Genomic DNA, 20,393 nt, shown 5'->3' with positions numbered 1-20,393 from the left:
TGTGTGTGTGTGTGTGTGTGTGTGTGTGTGTGTGTGATACGATTATATACAATTATCACTCTCCTGTACATCATTACTCTGTTTAACCTGGTAATATGTATTTATATTGTGTTTTGTATCTTATAAGTAGTAAGGCTTAATTAGAATAAACTAATTGAAACGAATTGAGTTCCACACTGTCTACGCTATTTAATGTAAGTGTTGCAAATTACTTTAAATATCGAATTTGATACCTACCACTTAATTAGCTTTTAGACGTGTCTCCTATGACAGTTGGTCCAATCTAGATGGGGTATTCCTACCTTGTATTTCTAGCAAATATTTAACGATACAAGGTGTCTGATTGCTATTGACATATCTTTCCCAAAGTCTGACAACCTTGCCGCTGTAATGTATTACGGTACTCTCTAGTTGAAATAACCTTTAATATTACATCATCTATGACAGTTTGAAGTCGTACATTTTCAAGGTATAAAAGTTTATAGTTTCCTCTCATTTGACTGTATTTTAATACTGAAATGTAAACAAAAGCTTAATTCAAAAAACAAAATCAAAGAAATTATTGGGGAATTGCACAAAATAAAGATTTACATGGTGACCTTTGAAAGAGAAAAGGAAGACCAAGGGTTTCAGAAGAGTAAGCGTGTCCTGCTTTCTTATCGAGATCCGTCACGTATATATATATCAAGTCCAAGTAACAAAACGTTTTTAAAAGAACTTAGGCGATAACAACAAACCACTTGGCGCACTTACGAATATTCCCGATTTGACAACCTGTACAATGTTTTTAATATTTATTATTTGTAACTTTCAACATGAAGTGTCAAAAGAAAGGGGTTCGGTGAATTTATTTAAAGTGTTTGTTACTATTGTATATAAAGCGGTTTAAAGATGAAAAGAAAGGGGTTCGGTGATTTTATCTAAAGTGTTTGTCAAAGCATGATATAAAAAATCGATACGTATAGTATTAATAAATGTTATGTAATAAAGATTTTTGAGAAAATAATGTGAAATGTGCATACGTTCACGTGTTTTTCCCCTTCTAGTTCGAAGAGTGATCAATACCTTTGCCATTAATCAAACGGGTTTTAAAAGATTCAAAATGGGTATTTTTGTCATATGATCATATAAATTAGAATGGAATATAAGATGCTGTTGGAACCATTTTTTCAGTCCTTATAATAAACTTTTAACGTGCTAATATAAATGTTACAACAAGGTGCTTTAAACACATACCCGTATCGGGTGACTTAACACGTAATAGAAAAACAGCAGATACATTGTATCACACTGTGGCACGGTACACAACCCAGAGGTATTTTGTTTGTATTATTTTGTTTGTTGTACAAGTAAATTTGATTCCGTCTACTTATGGCCGTAGATGTAACGATGACATAAGGAGGACGCAAGCACGCACGCACGCTCCTACGCACACTTGGCCATGAACATAACTGTTTTGATAATGCTCATTAATATATCTTGCTTATTTCGATGTCATTACTGTAACAGCTAATGACTATGAATAGAAGATACCGCCATGTTAAAACACTTTAGTTTTGTTTTGTTTATTTAGTCGTAATCTCCATTCTTTTTAGCATGTTTTTTCAAAGTGAGATTAAGAATACATGACATATATTTTTCGTTCTGATTTTCGCGATGTTTAACGGAAAAATGTATTTATTCGAAGCTAACGACTTTTATTTGGAATTAAAAAAATACAATTTATTTTCGCGCAATCCAGAGAAGTTATTAGAATAGTTTTACGAAATTACAAACATTTTAAGGAGGCATAAATAAAAGGGAAAATATCGTAAACAATTGATGACACAATCACAATTAAAAGGCGACACATAAATGAATAACGACAACCAAGGGTGCACTGAATAACAACAGAGAAATTATGAATCTGTACAACAATGCGTGAGAAATCAGGTGAGATAAGGTTTGTCGATAAAAGGATTTCTAATAAATCTAGAAAAATAGGTCGTTCACCAGTGGTTAAGAAATCCATAGTCTAATCAGCCTAAGGGTCAATATCATGATGTTTGATTGCGCAATCACATGATCTTTTATTTACTTCTTCTATTTGTTAATTAGATGTTAGTCCAGACGACCCTTTGGTATTCGTCAATGAAACCCTGGTAATAAATTGTACCCTGACATCACCAAACGATGACAGTAACTCTTCCACGCTCTACTTCATACACGAACACACACCAGTGAATCAGAGCTACCACGAGGTTGTTGACAATGGAACCTTGACATTCCGGAAAGTGGCGGAGTTAACCGATGCTGGAAATTACTATTGCCACCGTAGGGACATCAGTGGTGTAATGGGACTTGTCGGAGGACAGCAGTTGGAGGTTGACTGTAAGTACCAATGTGTAAGTCACACTTGAAAGAAAATTATTGCTATACAAAACTAAATAAACTAATTATTTTAGTAAACTGATGGAACTTATTTTAAATTTTAGTTTAAGAAATTAATGGAATTAAACGAAATAACAAAACTAACTATGCAAACTTACTATTCTTACCGTGATGGTAAATTAATGGAACTGACTAATAATTTGTTTGTGTTTTACGGTCTATTAACAGCTATGGTCATTTAAGGACGTGCCAGGTTTTAAATCTAATTAATGACTAATGAAATCTCTTTGTAACTTACTAATAAAACTAACATGATTATCTAACTAAACTAACGGAACTATCTAAATTAATGCACTATATAAATTCAACCAGGAGAATGTTAACATTATAATAAACACAACTACTTTAGTAAATTAACGGACAGAAGTGATTAATCAGATTAATGGCGCTAGGGCTAATAATACCAATAAACTTATACAATCAAAATTTAAATTGCCGTACTGTTTTTTGAACTATTGAAAAAAAAAAAAAAAAAAAAAAAAAAAAAAAAAAANATAACCCACCTACACTATAACTACTTAAACTAACGGAACTAAGTCATAACCAATGTACATTATGTTACTAATAGCAAGACTAGCATACAAAATCAAACTAGTGTAACTGGCTTATACATTTTACACAACTAACAAATTAAAACAAACAAACGGAACGTCCTATAAAAACATTCTTCCTGTCTATTAAAACTTGGCAATGAAATAATTACTTATGTTTTCGCAGATTCACGTTATCGGAACAATTTACATTCATATTTTAAAACATGTTCTTGCGTTAAAATTTGAAAAAAATATCTCCCTTTAATTAGGTTATCAACAATGATAAATGGACTATCAGTCCTCTAGGTTGGCCATAACCTTGCAGCTGGAATATTTCTGGCACGGTTATCGTGAAAAACCCGTTTTATCTGTGCCAAAAGTAAAGCTATATCGTTAATAACTGGTTTTATAGGCATCGTTATTTTTCTGTTCCTCTACATACGTTTTGGAACACTTCGCACACGATCTGCATTTATCATTTGATCTTTGGTACCACAGCTGATTCGTGAACTGGCAAAATGGGCGTACAATTTTTGCTTTGTAAGGCTACAGGCACCGAACTGTCAAATTTCCAAATAGGTGCTTACTAACGCGTTTATAGTTATAATTTCTTGTAATTCATTTATCAACAATAATTTCTCTATCATTAGATGAATATCTTAAAAGTCAAACTACTACCTCTCTCTTTCTGCTTTGTAGTCTAAAAAAATAACACCCTTCTCTCTTAGTCCAAAATATCTTTAAACAAAAACAACAACAAAAAGACAAAAGAACTATATATAAGTAAGTATTTTCTGCCCTTTTGTTCTTCCTTTCTCGCCACACATTCGCTCATGCATAACGTGAAGTACATGTAGATATGGTGTGTCGTGAACGGATTGGATCTAATTACTCGTTGCACCTCCGTTCAACGGGTTGTTTCTATCAATGCTTGAGATAGGTCTTAAATAGATAATAAAAAAACATCAAATGTCCACGTGAAGTAAGTAAGTATAGACAAAAAAAACATCTAACGACCGACTTTAAAAAAACAAGCTGCTTCCACCCTCTACGGGGCTCAAATCTGAAGGGCCCTGTAAAGTGTGAAAACAAGTTGTTTTTAGTCGGTCATTATATTTATATATATATATATTATCTTATCTTTTCTATAAATAAATTATATGCTCTTAAACATTTTCTAGATAAAGTATCAACTGATTTTGACAAAAGCTCAAAACATTGTCGTACCATCAAAACACCTTTAAGAAAATGCAATAAGTTATATCGAATTCCTACAGCTAGTGTTTTCTTTATAACACGACCCACGTATTTTCCAATACGTTGAGTGTATTTTTCACCTTGCTGGTGACATCGAAGAAATGAATGCCATTTATCTGGTATTGTCATATAATCAAACCCAGCACACAGTGATAAAACCTGTTGACAAGTATTTGTGTTTTACGTTTTAATGGTTTAAGTTCAAGCAAAAGGTAGACACATGTTTACACTTGACCTTTGCAATATCAGAGAGTCATGTGTTAGTTATCTCTGTATTACATTATTTGGTTGCTGTGCTGTTCAATGATATCAAAACCAAACACTGTAAAACCACTAATGTTCGTGGGTTTTTAATTTCGGCGATTCAATTGGAACTCTTCATCCACAAATTCTTAAGTCCACGAAGTAACTACAGGTTTGACATGAAAGTATTTCTTGTACTATTATTATACTGCCAGCTTTATTAGGTACTAGCAATCCACGAATTCATGTACCCACGAAATGGTGTTAACTTTAACAAAACGACGAAATTTGGGACCCACGAAAGTATCTGATTTGAAAGTGTAGTTTCCATCAATAATAATTCGTTTCATTCCGGCGATAGGATCAATTCTGAGTCAAATTTGATTTGAATTCCAGATGAACCACAAGAGGTGACAGAACTTCAGTGTATTTGGTATAACTGGAAGGACGGACTAAAGTGTAGCTGGGAACTTCCCGCCTACAATATGAGGAATATTGAGGTCCAGCTACAGTGGTGAGTTGAGGGTTATCATTCTGTAAACAGTGGTTACTTTCGAAGGTATACCTCGAATCATTGTTTACTTTATCAACAAATAACGTATAACGAGAACAAGGAATAATATCATTTCACACATGACATTAAATGTGACATAGACAAATGTTAATTTTATTAAGTGCTGCCTCTAGAAGAACTTTTTCTGTACAAACGTTTCAAGTACCTATATAGGAGACGAAGGAAGTCGAACCTTCGCCTACAGACCAATCTGGATTCAAACTACAGACGATATGTTTCTTTATTCCTCTTGTTTACAAACGATAAACTCTTATTATTGGTGTCTCTTTGGCATTTGTATCACGCCAGACTTATTTGACAGTGTGAGACGCCTAGCTGTCGTGTTCAGGGTATAACTAGACAGGTGATGACCCCTAAACGTATTATCTTCGTTCTGTTTACGGCTATTCACACATTGTTAATAAGCAAAATTAGCCCGACATATTTTTATGCGCCATGACGTCATAGGTCAAAATCTGAAATTGACAATAACTCAAACAAGCGTATTCGGCATGTACACAAAAACACTCCCTGACAACTTTCGGATATCCTCGATAATCTAGGAGTTACACTCACTGACGCTCTCTACACCCCCTGGGATATGTGCATGTCATAACAAAATTGAAGGCACGCAACCAGCTATTTGATTGGTGTAAGGTAAAATAAAACCTTTTGTTCGCATACAGAGCCTTCGATTTTACCATTACATATTCCAGGGGTGTAGAGAGCGAAAGTGAAAGTAACCCATGGAGTATCAGGGATGGCTCTCGGGAACTGGACTCATTTGCTTTCTACTTTGGCTGTTGTCTTGAGTAACCATCTACGTGTTGGGATCGGTCTCTGTCGTTGGTATTAAACGTCCCTAGCACTTCTAGTCCCTTCTCTCCCGTCCCTTGTTCGTCTCCCCTTATCTCCTTTCTAGGTTATATTTATACCCGATTATAATCTATTGGTACGTTCATAGGTGGTCAGTTGTGACTATCAGCTCATATCTATGTAATCGTGGATTCACCGATATACGTAATCAAATACACAACGTCGTATCACTGTACTGTGTTACATGTGGTTTCTCAACCTGAGTGATCCGTATTTGTCTTTCCGAATCAACAGTATCATTATTGCATATTATCTATTATGTAATCTCACGTTTTAAGATCGAATGGTCTCCTTTCTGAGTGTAATATTTCAAAGCTTCTAAGCATTTGTTGTTACTTTTCCATTTTGACCTCTGGTGTGTTATGTAATATGGTGTGATAAGTAGGACGTGATGTCGCATCCGGTAAATGCATGATATTGGTTGTTGAATGTACTCGTAGGCCGTTGAAAGCCGCATAAATGGATATTTATTAATCATTTTTTGTAGTACTTGCTTTTAGTAGATTGTAGTTTCCAGCGATCAAAAGAATAACTTGAAATGTGGTATCAAAGACAATGATTGATCTTGCTCACCTGAAACACATGGCGAAGAAGCCACTAGGTTCATGGTGCTGGTTTTAGCCATTTTATATAGTAGTAGTATTATTGTAGGATGATGGTGTTCTCAGGTTTTGTTTTCTTACCTCCCTTCCCGCTAGATGTCTGTTACCATTAGGGAATCGCGATACAAATTGATGAGATATTCAACGACCTATCATGTTGCACTATTAATGCAGGTATAATGGCGTGACCGGCCAGTGTCCCAATATGAGCGTAGACATGACGTCATGCACCTTCGATCCATCAGGTGTCTCCCTGGATACATCAGAATGGTACTTCAAAGTCAATGTAACCAACACCAGACGTAAAGTGTCCGCCATCGGTCCTTATATTACAAAAATCCCGGCCGAAAATGGTACGTCATTTTAAGTATATCATATTTTCACATGACGAATTTTTTTTTTGTGTTGTAAGAAAGTGTAACAGTTAAATTTCTTTCTCGATTTATCTTTTTCAAGCAATATTTTATTAAGTAAAAAGGTAAATATGTTCGTACATGGGAACAGCAATTTGTGTATACAAACGGCGCAATGTCATTTTGAACACCTCGCCCCGATTACAGTTCCTTTCATCAAAGATTACCGAATCGCCCGAGGTGTTACGAATGGGCGTACTATAAGAGCACATTGTTTCATGTTTTCTTATTTCAGCGAAACCTAATAAAGTAGACAGGTTTGGTTACAAGTATACAAACGACAGCTCGTGTGTTCAGCTGACCTGGATATATGACGTCTTTATCAGTCGCTCGAGAAAGAAACAGTTTCGAGTCCGGTACTGGTCCTCGGCCTTACAACACGAGGTAGGGAAATATGTAGTCAAGATATCCGCCCCCACGTAGGGCAGGTTTATGTTTGATTTACTATGATTCAATATGACTTTAAAAATAAGTCAATTATTGTCACGTGTCTTTCATTATAAATTGATCCCTCTCTTGAAGCTGATAAACACCACACATTCGTTTTGTACAAATACAATAAGGTGGAGCAAGAACATGCTGAAGAATGAGTTATTCTAAGGTCATCTTAAATCAGCTGTGCCGATTGCTTGTGATTGAAGAGTTGGGAATCACTTGGTTAAGATTAACTGTAAGGAGTTAACGGTGTACTTTTGTTTCGGTGGTATGTTACCTTGGACGGACCTTTGATGTAGGATGTAACTGATGTTAATGGCATCGATCCCCTTGTTGGCAAATTCCACTTTCATAAAACTCCGCGTTACCAGAGAGTCTTGACTATCAGCTAGAACAGACTTAAAGAGTCGAACTTGTACTACTTCCCCAATGAACTTTTCAAGTCTCTAAGCTAGTTTACAAATGTCATCAGGAGCAGTTTTAGTAGAGTACTCTTGTAAAGATCGTAAAACAGAGAGAGGAAGCGAATACAGTGTGGCTCGAAAACAGATTGGCTTACCATTCTGTTTCGATGTAAAAAAAGAGGTGGTTTTACTACCAAGATTCAGCAGTATGTGTCGCATGCAAATGGGCTAGGAAAACTTAACGAAAGATATTTTATTCCGGACATTGAAGACATGTTTTGGTCGTACGACCTATATGAGCACGTTCAGCTTTATTTCCCTAGCCAGACCTTTCTGGAGCGTAACACACATAAAGGTGATTGCATCTTTTAAAATTTGGTAATAGGTACGGTAAGCCAAAAATGAATTACACTGCTCATCGGTGATGCGAGGGGTCAATCCAAATTGGATTTAATTAATGTTGAAACAGAGTGGGGCTTGAGTAAAAGCTCCCTGATTGATGAATTTTAAAAGTTAGAGGAGTACTGGTTAATTTAAAATTATTTCTTTTTGTACTCAGAGTTGGCTCTTCACTTTGGTTGTCTAATAATTAGAATTATGATAATAAGACATTACAATTCATAAAGATATTGTTAATTTATTATTATTATTTTCCCTGTTCTATATCGTATAGATCAATATGGTGCTTGGCACCGAGCCATTCATCATTGTACATTTTTTTTAATTTTATTTTTTAATGTTTTCCCTCTCTATTTTTTAAAAATTTTCGTTATCAGAATTTCCCCTTTTTATAGACATATTTTTTAATTTAAAATCATATAGATTTTGTAGTGTTAACGTTGAGGTTATGTTGGATTGTCTTTCATAATACAGGAATTGGTCCATGACGATGGTGATGGGGGTTTGATGGTTTGCGATCTCGACCCCGACACCCTTTATACGTATACCGTGGACGTGAGAGCGGTCAAGTCTCCCTTCTACAGTGACCCTTTCACCATATCGGTCAAAACTGACCAAGACGGTAAGAACAATGGGTCATAACCCCTGTGTAACTAATAGTTATGAAAACAAGAAACACTTGCACGTCGTCAACATGGAGAAGTCGCTTTGGTATACCTATGGTTTAAGTTACTGTAACAATCTCCACTCATGCTGAACTGTTCGACTATATTTTACTGTTTATATCAAAATGTGTTCCCTGTAGTAATTTCAAAGCTAAACTTTTCAACAAATTTATGATATTTTCCCAGCACCCAAAACGTCATTTTTGATTATGGTAAGATTACCTTAAAAACATCACTTAAAACAAAACACCGCATGTCAACGATAAATGTGTCATTAATAGTTTATATGATACACTAAGTCTTCAATGTAATGTGTATCGCATACGTTTTCTTTTACACACAGTTCCACTTACGGCTCCGGTTCTCCGCAAGGGGGCGTATCATCGAACTAGCGTCAGTTGTTTGCTTGACCAAAATGGATATCATGACGTCACGATATACTGGAAGGTGGGGTATTGAACTTGAATCTTCACAATAGTCTGACTTTTCGATTTAATTTTTTTATATGATACACTTAGGTTGGAAATAAGTTGTAATCGAATTCTTGTCCGTGATATTTTGGTTATTTTTTATGCGTTATACAGCTTGGTGTTAATAGGTCATGAACTGACGCATATCCGCATGCACGCGCCGTATTCCTCGGCAATCGCCATATCCTTTTAACTAAAATCATCTCAGACAAAATGGCACCTCAGTTACAGTCGTTTTGTGACAAAGCTAAATAATAATATGGCATTGTACTAAATTGTTTACAACGTATAGTGTTTAATAAGGTTATCCATATCCCTTTTCCCATTTCCTACCCCGTATCAACCAGAAACCTTCATATACTCCTGGGTCAAAACAACATGCATTGCTTACATAATACGGCAGTCGTATGGAAGATGAATTTGCACCATTGCCTATTGTTTTATAGTCGCATGTAAAATAAAATGGCGTCACTGTATATATTTGGTTGTCGTCTGCTAAATGAGATACCTTCACTGTTTGTTTGAGAACTTTCGTATTGGTGTTAATTCTAATCAATCTACTGCAGAAAATACAAAGGAAACAAGCCCGTGGTGATATCGTTCGTTACACTGTGAAGTTCTCGGAGGCGAAAACAGCGAATGAGAACGAAATCAATGTAACAGCTTACCACACAGAGGTCTATTTCCCGGGTACCTCGTTGTCGGGTATACTGAGACTGAAGTGCAACGCTACCTATGTCATCACGCTACAGGCGGCAACAGAGAAAGGGTTGTCAAAGACTTGGTCATACCTGCGGATTCCCTTCTTTACCAGACAAGGTATTGTTTGCTCACTGACTAGTATTAAACATATATCTCAGGAGGTCAAACTCTGTAAAACTTCATGTAAGCCTTCTGTTTCAATAGACGTTTAGATCAATTTAGATGTTCACCTTTTTGGCCGCTTGCATCACCGACAAGTCTTAGAAGGACGGAATAGCTGTATAGAGCAATGTAATAGCATATTTAACATAATATATCTATTACCAAATCCTATAAATTCAATCACACGTGTCAGTGTGGATATCTTTCGTTCATCTAACAACTTAACCCTTTCACCCCTATGTAACCTTAGTAGACTCTACCATGCATTGATCTGGAAGAGTCAATTATGAAAGGGTAAATTGAAGGCCTCATACAAAAGAGCAGGTACTTACACCTTCTGGTAGTCTTGTTACATCTCCACAAGGGAATACTTAAAGTAGTTTGAAGGTGAAGGCAAGTTTACTGAAAGACAAGGTTGATCGTGTTAGTTAGCAAATGATGCAACGTCAAAACATGTCTATACGGGGCTTGTGCTATCCACGTTAAATTTTCGAAACTTTTTAATAAAGGGAAAGAGGACGAGTTGAATCTGTGGAAGAACACATGTATTGTTTGGTAACTCTTACCATTGACTTAAACCGTACACGTACACTAATGGTAAGTGTATTTTTATTATCATCATTTCTTTTTAAAATTCTTGTATACATATTATTCTTTATAATTGTAGGCACCTCTCCTTCCACTGTGCGTGTGGAGGAAGCAGGTGGTGATTATAAGGTGACTTGGGCTGGTTCACAGGCAGTCGGGCTGACAGGTTACACAGTGTACTACTGCCAACGCAAAAACAAAACTCACTGCAAGGTAGGTATTATCAATTAATGCAGATTTGCATTTAGATTCAAATCCCCCCTCTCTTTTCCTCTCTGCTCTTTTCTTTGATCGATCGGATCGAGATCGATGTCGAGAGAGATAGAAAGAGAAGACATTTACATTGAGAGATATATGAGAAGGAAAACATTGACCACAGGTTGTGCTTATATAAGTGCACGTGAAGGCATTCATTTGCGACAAATCCCTGCAATTGTTCATAGATTGATTTGACATTTTTTTTTTCTTTTATATATTTGTGTTTATTTTGTTAACAAACATGCGAATAATAGACGTCCTTATAATAATGTCGAGCAAAAACAACTTTTCGTATTCAGGTCCTTTTAAAACAGATATTTTTGTTATTTGGTTGTAGCAGATATCATAGAATGAAATACCAAACTGTTTAATAGAGCTTAAGCTGGTAAATATGTATAACAGAGCACAGACATTAAGCCCTTTTCTTGTTTAATGGAACATTGCTTAGAGGGAGCTCGTGTCTGTTGACGTGGACAAACTTGACGAGGGTCAAACTACTTTGGTTGTCCAAGACAAAGAAGCCGAGTACTTATTTGGTGTGTCCAGTGACTTCGGACAATTCGGAAGTGGCTTTGATCTGGTCAGCTGTGTTTATCATAAAAACGCAGGTATACAATTATTTAATTGTGCACATACTGTAATTTAAATATCATCTGTACATCAATATTCCATGCGTTCTACATACAAAATGCTGGTAATTTGTTAATTAAGCAATTAGAGTTCTACATAAAGTTCTGTTTCATAGCATACATTGGTTCATTTGTGTAATATTTTATAACTGTGTCTATTAATATGACATTTTACACCTTTGGTTTATCTGCTTCTGCAAGACACACTTGCTGCATTCCAGCTTTTTTCATCCGAGATAGTAAAGTTGTTTTAGGTCTTCATGCTTTTCATCCCCTCTGGCTGCCAGGTTAGAACTATTACACAATGTGTTTGGTGTTTACCAGTGACTAACCCAGTTCCATCTTCGTTTGCATATCATATTGCTTATTATTTATGTATGTTTTGCAGATCTTGGTTCAATATTTTTTCTTGCAATCTTATGTGTAACTGTACCACATGCTCATGAAATGTGATTCGCTTTTTCGGCATTATTCAGGTTATGCTAACATGTCGAATCGCGTTATGTTTATGTACTGGGTCGCGGGTTTGAGACCTACGTGGGACAATTGCCAGGTACTGACTGAAGGTCGTTGTTTTTTTCTCCGGAAACTCCGGCTTTCCTCCACCTCCAAAACCTGGCACGTCCTTAAATGAACACAAAAAAATAAATCGAAGAGAATACAGAAGAGTAATTCTAAAAGTTTCTATAACAAGAGAAGAAGGAAAAAAATCACTTTGCATATATACCCTTGGTAACTGAAGACTACCGTGCACATGCACCCTTGGACACAACTGACTTATTATCTAATTATACCCAATATATTGTAGTACCACCGCCCCCTTCCGGTATCGTGGTCAGCTCTCAGGATCCCGCTCGTGCGATGGTGACGTGGAATCACGTGACATGCTCAGAAAACGCCCCAATTATCGTCAGTTATACAATAAGATGGTATAAAGTTAATGAAGAATTAAACAAAGATGAAAAACCGTATAAAGGTAAGTAGCGATCACATATGTTTCCAATATTGTAGTTTTGTACTTTTGTATGTAGGAAAGGTTTTTTTTCATTATCCATTTTGTAATATATCTCTACCAGGACAAAACACATCTATACCTGCAAATCAATCTGCACTGTTCCTAATGAACGATGTACAATCGGACGGAATGTACTGTGTACAAATCTGCAGTTCTTCCTCCGTTCAACCAGGCCCTTTCTCCGACACGGTCTACGTCACACTGGCCAAAAAAGGTAAGCGAGTCATTTAACAGGGAGATAAATAAATTGTATGCACTATGTTGTTGTTATTAACTATGATATTGCTTATAGAAATAATGTGTTGTTTCAGAAATGGTCATGTTTGTCAGGTTATGACAAACAACTCAAGTTAAACACGATGAGTCTTTATTATGGATTGCTTAAACCTTTTCCTATATTTACAGTAATTAATATTCCATCTAATACCACACATTATTTCATTTGTTATTACAATTGGTGCATCGTTTTTTGTCTGTCACGGTACGTAAACAATTAGAAACAGTCTTTAGTTTAAGACAACTCTACAAAAACTGCTCCCTAACTAAACTTTATTGTTTACAAAGCAAAACAGGAATGCTTCGTATCTGTTTTGATTAAATAAGGTGGGTTTTTTGAGACATATAATACAATTGTTTACTTTTTCATTACTTTGGTAATTTCGATAGGGACAGAACTAACCAATGTAGTCAAGTTTCCAAGTACTATTAAGGTAGCCACAGAGTTATATCTACTTGAATGTGAGATCAGCTACCATTTTTATAATGCTTTTTCTGCTTTGTTGCCTAACAGCGAGGAACTTGGTTATGAGGCAACCATGAAAGATATGGACTTACTTACTTTCAACTTATACACCTTCGATTAAAAAATATAGATAATTGAACTTTGCTTTATCTAACGGTCATTTCTAAGCTGTATGAGCTGACCGTATGAACAACTGGCTTGGTATTTCAATGCTCGCTTCTGATTGGTTAACATGCCTATATAAAATCAAGTACACTTTTGACTTTTTGTCCAAATGTAAAAACAAACAATTAAATAAAACATATAGCAAAGTTGTCAATCAAAATTCAAAAGTTCACTTACATAGATACGGCACAACCGGAAATAATCTTAGTAATCCCTTAATTAAAATAGAAATAATGCCTTCCCCAAATTGATAGCCATTACATAGGTAATAACGTCGTTTAATATTGTTTACAAGATTTCTTTTATCACGTTGACAACAAAAATTCCCTCTCTCAATCATTTGTGTTGTAATTTTCAATTCAGATAAGAAAAAATAAGAAATTACACTGTGTTATACTATGTAATACTGAAATATTGTGTACACGTTATAGCTGATGATGATATTTATCATGCAGACACTGAAGATACGTGTGGAAGAAAAGCTCACCTTACAGGAGACGTGCTATCGTTGTGTCTGATCGTGTCCGTCATCCTCATGTGTATCTTATGTGTGGCCTTCTCAATAATTTGTTACTTCAGGTGGGTTTCAACATTTTTGGACGATAACATTACCTTACTACTTCCATCACGTCAGTCGTGGTTGTCTATACTTTACATATGTATATAACAGTTATGGAGATATAGATTGGCTGCCCCAATCACCTGCTCTCTTGACTGCCATCTGTGATAAGTTTGATCAACTTATCAATATATGACATACCATAACTGTTTAACGGTATATTTTATAAAATGATTGATCCCTGCTACAGTATGCAATTTTTTGCTTTTATGTCATGTAACTGTATATTTAAAAAATGTTTCAAAGTAATTGTGGTATTTGACACTCAAATAAACGATATTGACCTGACTGTTGATAATATTCTTGACAGTGTTTGCTGGGTATAAGACTCCTGAGTTGGACTGATGGATCAGTTGGTGGATAGAAGGGCTATTTGTCTAGCTGCTGAATAGCAGGATTGTTACTTTAGTGGTTGTGTAGTGGGATAATCAAATTTAGTGTCTAAAGGATGGGACTGGGGAATCAGTGATTGAATGCTGGGACTATTGGTTCAGTGGCTGAGGAGTGGGTCTGACGAATTAGGGACTGGATGGTGGGAATATTGGTTTAGTGGCTGAGGAGTGGGTCTGTCGAATTAGCGACTAAGTGAAGGGACTGTTTCTTCAGTGGCTGAGTAATGGGACTGTCGAATTAGCGAATAGGTGGTGGGACTATTGGTTCAGTGTCTGAGGAATGGGACTGTCGAATTAGCGATCGGATGGTGGGACTATTGGTTCAGTGGCCTAGGAATTGGTTGTCGAATTAAAGACTAGGTGGTGGGACTATTGGTTCAGTGGTTGAGGAATGGGACTGTGGAATTAGCGACTGGATGGTGGGACTATTGGTTCAGTGGCTGAGGAATGGGTCTTTCGAATTAGCGATTGGATGGTGGGACTATTGGTTCAGTGGCTGAGGAATGGGACTGTCGAATTAGCGACTGGATGGTGGGACTATTGGTTCAGTGGCTGAGGAATGGGTCTTTCGAATTAGCGACTTTATGGTGAGACTATTGCTTCAGGGGCTGATAAGTGGGTCTGTCGAACTAGCGACTAGATGTTGGGACTATTGGTTCAGTGGCCTAGGAATGGGTTGTCGAATTAGCGACTTTATGGTGAGACTATTGCTTCAGGGGCTGATAAGTGGGTCTGTCGAACTAGCGACTAGATGTTGGGACTATTGCTTCAGGGGCTGAGAAGTGGTTTGACAGTGGGACTATTGGTTAAGTGACTGGACAGTGGGACTATTGGTTAAGTGACTGGACAGTAGGATCATNGTTTGTCGGATCAGTGGTCAGGTTCATGGGCTATTGCCTTAATGGCTGGATAGTTTGGCGACTGATTTTTCAGCTACTTGATAGTGGGACTGTTGCATAAGTGAAACTTTTGTTAAAGTTGCGGAACAGTAGGCCAGGGCCATTGGCGTTTAGTACTTTTATCATTGGTTTAATGCCGGATAGTTGTACTGCTGGTTTAGTGGATGAATAGAAGGATTGTTGCTAGATAGGGAGACTGTTGGCCAGTGACTAGATTTTAAGGCTGTAGCATAAGTGACTGGATTGCGGAACTTTGGTTAAAGTGGCTGGACAGTGGGGCCATTCGTTTAGTGGTTTGACAGTGGGACTATTGGTTAAGTGACTGGACAGTGGGACTATTGGTTAAGTGACTGGACAGTAGGATCATAGGTTTAGTTGCTTGACAGTAGGATAATTTTAGTGGCTGGACAGTAGGACCGTTGGTGGTTTATTGGCTTAACATAAGGACTGTAGGATCATTGCTTTACGGGCTTGACTGGACAGTAGGACCATTGGTGGTTTATTGGTTACACAGTAGGACAGTAGGACCATTGGTGGTTTATTAGTTTCACAGTAGGACTGTAGGACCATTGGTTGTTTATTAGTTTCAGAGTAGGACAGTAGGACCATTGGTGGTTTATTGGTTACACAGTAGGACAGTAGGACCATTGGTGGTTTATTGGTTACACAGTAGGACAGTAGGACAATTGGTGGTTTATTGGTTTCACAGTAGGACAGTAGGACCATTGGTTAAAGTGGCTGGACAGTAAGACCATTGGTTTGGTTTTGAGAGGGTGGAACATTTTGATTAGTGGCTGTATTATGTTTGATTGCATAGTAGTTGCTTGGAAAATTGGTCTGTTGGATTTATGACTGGAGAGTTGGACCCTGTGTTACTGATTGCTGTAATAACTAGGATTGAGTGTAATTCTCTTAGTACGTCCAATTCGGTAGTGACCTTAGACATAAACGATACGGATCCTTGTGTACAGTACCTTAACGTTATCGTCAGGATATAGGATATATATAGCGTGTTGTCGGATTTAACGTTCCCACTGTATGACGTTGGGGTTATCAGCAAGTGTAATATAGAGAAGCCATTTGTTTTACATTTTACTATATTTACAGATCGTATTTATCATCTATAAAACATTATGTGTAATAAACAACATTGAACGTATTTTTCAGACATCAAAATCGTCGTAAAAAAGTTCTCAAATTTAAATCCTAGCATCCCAGGATCATCAGGTAAGCATACTAATGTTTGTCGACTGTGATACGTCTATAGATTGGTTACTAAGGATTGCTGTTTGTTTTTCCTCACTGGAAATATATGGTTTTGTAGTAGTTTTTCTGGGTTTTGTTTTCATTATAAATACGACTTAAGAACAATCAACATATTTTTTATGTACGTATGGTTGATATGGTATATATAACGAGGGGGATAAAATGTTGGAAAAAACGTAATAAACGAAGGGTCCGTTATGTCCGGACATACTGATTTGATACAGAATTAAACTATAAAAAAAATATAATAAGTATGTGCTTTCGAAATATAACTAAAACTTCTGGTATGTTACTACCTGTCAATTACAAAATGTAGTACGTTTACAGTAGCGAAATCATACGAAGGATTGGGAGCCACTATGTTCTGTATCATGTTTTTATTTTCTATTTCTATTTCAGAAAGGTTTCCCGGAAGGTGCATAAAATTTGCAGAGGATCTCAATTACATTAATTTCATATACAAACTGTAATATTTTCGTATATAGAACACAAGGGTAAAATATGCGTCCATGACATTTTGACATTTTGTTACCACTCTTTACATTGCTCGCAGTATCTCAATGCAAATGCAATTTGTTTATTTGATTACCTTTGTTTTAAACGGTAAGCCAAAAAGTCTTTGATAAGTGCATATTATTTTTAATGTGTACAGAAAGTAAACAAAGATATGAATAATGTTTCCCAGCGTCGATCCAGACGCGATTTTCAACACACATACATCATACAATCGTAATTCAAATCAAACGCAATTATCAACACACACATATATTATATAAACCTAATTCAATCCAGACGCGATTTTCAAGTCACATACTTATTTTAGATATTTATATTTTTTATCCACATACTTATTTTAGATATTTATCCACATACTTATTTTAGATATTTAGACACATACAAACCTTTGTAAGCAATTTAGAAAACACGTGTTTAGGTTAGTTTATTCATAACACACAAACCTGTTCAAGATATGAAAAACACACTATTTGATTTATATTTTCGCAACACGTATACAGTGCAGTTGTGTATATTTTATTTTAAAAATGATATCGTGTATCTTTGTAATACGGACTTAATAATCTGATGACATTCGTTCTATATATAAACCTGTATTTACCATATTTTCTTTATTCTATATTCATTTTTTTCTGCATTCACCCTAATTTCTTTATTCTTTATGCACCTTTTATTTTCTATTTTCTTTATCCTGTATCCACCTTATTTTCCATATTCTGTATCCACCTTATTTTCCATATTCTGTATCCACCTTATTTCCCATATTCTGTATACACCTTATTTTTTTATTCTGTATTCACTTATTTTCTTCACTTTGTAAACACCCTATTTTCTTCTTTTTGTTTACACCTTATTTTTTATATTCACTTAATTTGTTTTATCCATATTCACCTAACTTTCTTCATTCTGTATACACTATTTTCTCTTTATCATATATTCACCTTACTTTCTTCATTCTGTATTTACGTTATTTTCTTTATTCTGTAATTTCTTTATCCTATTATCACCTAACTTTCTTCATTCTGTATACACTATTTTTTCTTTATCATATATTCACCTTACTTTCTTCATTCTGTATTTACGTTACTTTCTTTATTCTGTAATTTCTTTATCCTATTATCACTTAATTTCTTCATTCTGTATACACTATTTTTTCTTTATCCTATTATCACTTTTCTTCATTCTGTATACACATTTTTTTCTTAATTCGCTTAATTTGTGTTTTATCCTATATTCACCTAATTTTTCTTCACTCTGTATACACTATTTTTTCTTTATCCTATATATATACCTTATTTTTTTTATTCTTTATACACCTTATTTTCTCTATTCTCTATTCGTGTTGTTTCATTTTTTGTTGCACTGTACCTATCCACTGTATCCGAGACGTCAGATGACTTAAGGAAATAAAACAATTTGAATTTGTAGAAAACGTTATCATCTTTGTTCTATACACAATGTTTCTTTTTCCCCCCGAAATGAAATTATTGATTAATATTTTGTGTTCGGAATAATTTATTGTTCGATATACACATTATTCCCTTTTATTATTTAAAGGTTTAGGTTTGTTGGATGTACCAAGATTGCAATAGAAATATCGATTATGAAATTAAAGCATATTTGTTTCTATTCACTAGATATGTATTGTAATCAAACATATTAGCAAATAATAGGAAAAGATTTGAATTAAATGGAAGCGATGTTAAAATTATTTTCATTTTATTTAGTGACTGTATAGTCCATGTAACCCAGGCAATAGCACAAAGCGAAACCATTGCTTCCTTTTGATAAACACTATGGGTATACCTATATCAGGCTTTATGCTATACTATAACAAAAACGAGTTGGTCATGAAGAAGAGCATAGTTTGTTCCCATAGGAAGCCTTAAAATAAAAGACCGTCCAGTCGGTTTGGTATGATATGATAGAATCGAAAGGCAATTATTGGACAGAAGAAACAATTTTGAGGGAAACGTGCTCAAGATTGATCAAAATATATGTAAAGTTCCTCGAAATCCACCTTCCATTGATTACAGTTCTTGTGTATATCGCGTTAATGGTACTGATAATTATATTTAGAAGTAGGGATAATGCTTTAGTTGAACAACTAGCAGAGCCAGCGATAAAAAGAAGTTTGAGAATCCTTATCATTGTTCGGCATTTAGGACAGGTTTTACTGCAGAAACATGGTTAAGTATTATTTCCTCTTTCGAAAATGTATTGATAGAGTTTCATTGGTGAAATATAACAGTATTCGGAAACAAAGGATCGCTTTATGAAATACTTTGTCTAATGACTAAATTATATACTGATCGTACAAATCGTTGAGTGTGGCTTGGGCATCAAGTAATAGTGATTTGTATTTTGTTTTCAAGCTGCTCTTACTCGGAGAGTTAATCCATCTCTGCATGCTGTCGTTTTGCCCATTGCCTGGTGAATTTTCGAAAGAATCCATCAATAAGTTGAAATTCACCTTCCAATTTATAAAAGGAGCCTTTCGATACCTTCGACCATGAACACCTCTCATAGCTTTATCGAATGGGTAATAGGATGGCAATGTACTACACGTGTCTGGGAGGACAACAGCATGGACATGTAGAACAAGAATATATATATGGGCGGATTGGTCGAGTGGTTAACTTCCATGCAGGGGGCCGAAGTCGTCGTAGCATGGATATTCAGAGAAAGTGTTTTACTCCTGCCCACACAACTCCAACAACCCAGGTCGAGTATAATTTGGTATCGGGAGGATGTTGCTGTATCTGTGATGTAGCATTCAAGTGAGGTGGCACTATCAACGATGCCGTTGAAAGCACGGTTCCACTACAAACAGAACACATTACATCTCCAGCACACACGCAGGCATACACACATAGGGATATATTAGCCAGGTGGCATAGTACTAGTACTACTAGCGCCTGATAAGGCAGATCCTGCGAATTCCTTAAAATTGTATTGATTAACGTATATGCTTATTGTATTAATTGTATATCTATTAACTGTAAAGTGCTTTAGAGTGGCTTATGTTAGCTAGATAGGGCGCTTTATCAAATGTTGTACATTATTATTGAGATTCTCAGGCAATCCAAATTCGGCTGTAGCGTTATTTGCTAAAGCATACCATTTATCTTTTGCTAGTGATTGAGGTACAATGTACAGT

At 35.8% G+C, this 20,393-nt stretch overlaps 1 protein-coding gene across 2 annotated transcripts in view; it reads left to right on the top strand.

Annotated features, from left to right (window-relative positions):
• The window catches only part of LOC110463907, a 22,178-nt gene extending 2,058 nt beyond the window's left edge, over positions 1 to 20,120 (top strand). Inside the window, exons 2-15 of one of the 2 annotated variants that reach the window (XM_021518842.1) lie at positions 2,098 to 2,370; positions 4,860 to 4,977; positions 6,669 to 6,847; positions 7,143 to 7,291; positions 8,620 to 8,767; positions 9,154 to 9,257; positions 9,847 to 10,099; positions 10,812 to 10,945; positions 11,439 to 11,598; positions 12,428 to 12,595; positions 12,696 to 12,848; positions 13,997 to 14,120; positions 16,619 to 16,678; positions 19,609 to 20,120. In XM_021518842.1, the coding sequence (XP_021374517.1) occupies positions 2,098 to 2,370; positions 4,860 to 4,977; positions 6,669 to 6,847; positions 7,143 to 7,291; positions 8,620 to 8,767; positions 9,154 to 9,257; positions 9,847 to 10,099; positions 10,812 to 10,945; positions 11,439 to 11,598; positions 12,428 to 12,595; positions 12,696 to 12,848; positions 13,997 to 14,120; positions 16,619 to 16,661 (2,006 nt within the window). In that variant the 3' untranslated portion in view covers positions 16,662 to 16,678; positions 19,609 to 20,120. Of the gene's footprint in view, positions 1 to 2,097; positions 2,371 to 4,859; positions 4,978 to 6,668; positions 6,848 to 7,142; positions 7,292 to 8,619; positions 8,768 to 9,153; positions 9,258 to 9,846; positions 10,100 to 10,811; positions 10,946 to 11,438; positions 11,599 to 12,427; positions 12,596 to 12,695; positions 12,849 to 13,996; positions 14,121 to 16,618; positions 16,679 to 17,116; positions 17,725 to 19,608 lie in introns of those variants that run through there. The other variant, XM_021518841.1, reaches the window with a different exon arrangement.
• Positions 20,121 to 20,393: the final 273 nt, after the last annotated feature.

The sequence above is a fragment of the Mizuhopecten yessoensis genome, unplaced genomic scaffold (genome assembly GCF_002113885.1).
Source record: "Mizuhopecten yessoensis strain PY_sf001 unplaced genomic scaffold, ASM211388v2 scaffold10943, whole genome shotgun sequence".
NCBI classification, from domain to species: Eukaryota; Metazoa; Mollusca; class Bivalvia; order Pectinida; family Pectinidae; genus Mizuhopecten; species Mizuhopecten yessoensis.
This window is presented reverse-complemented; position numbering and strand designations above follow the sequence as displayed.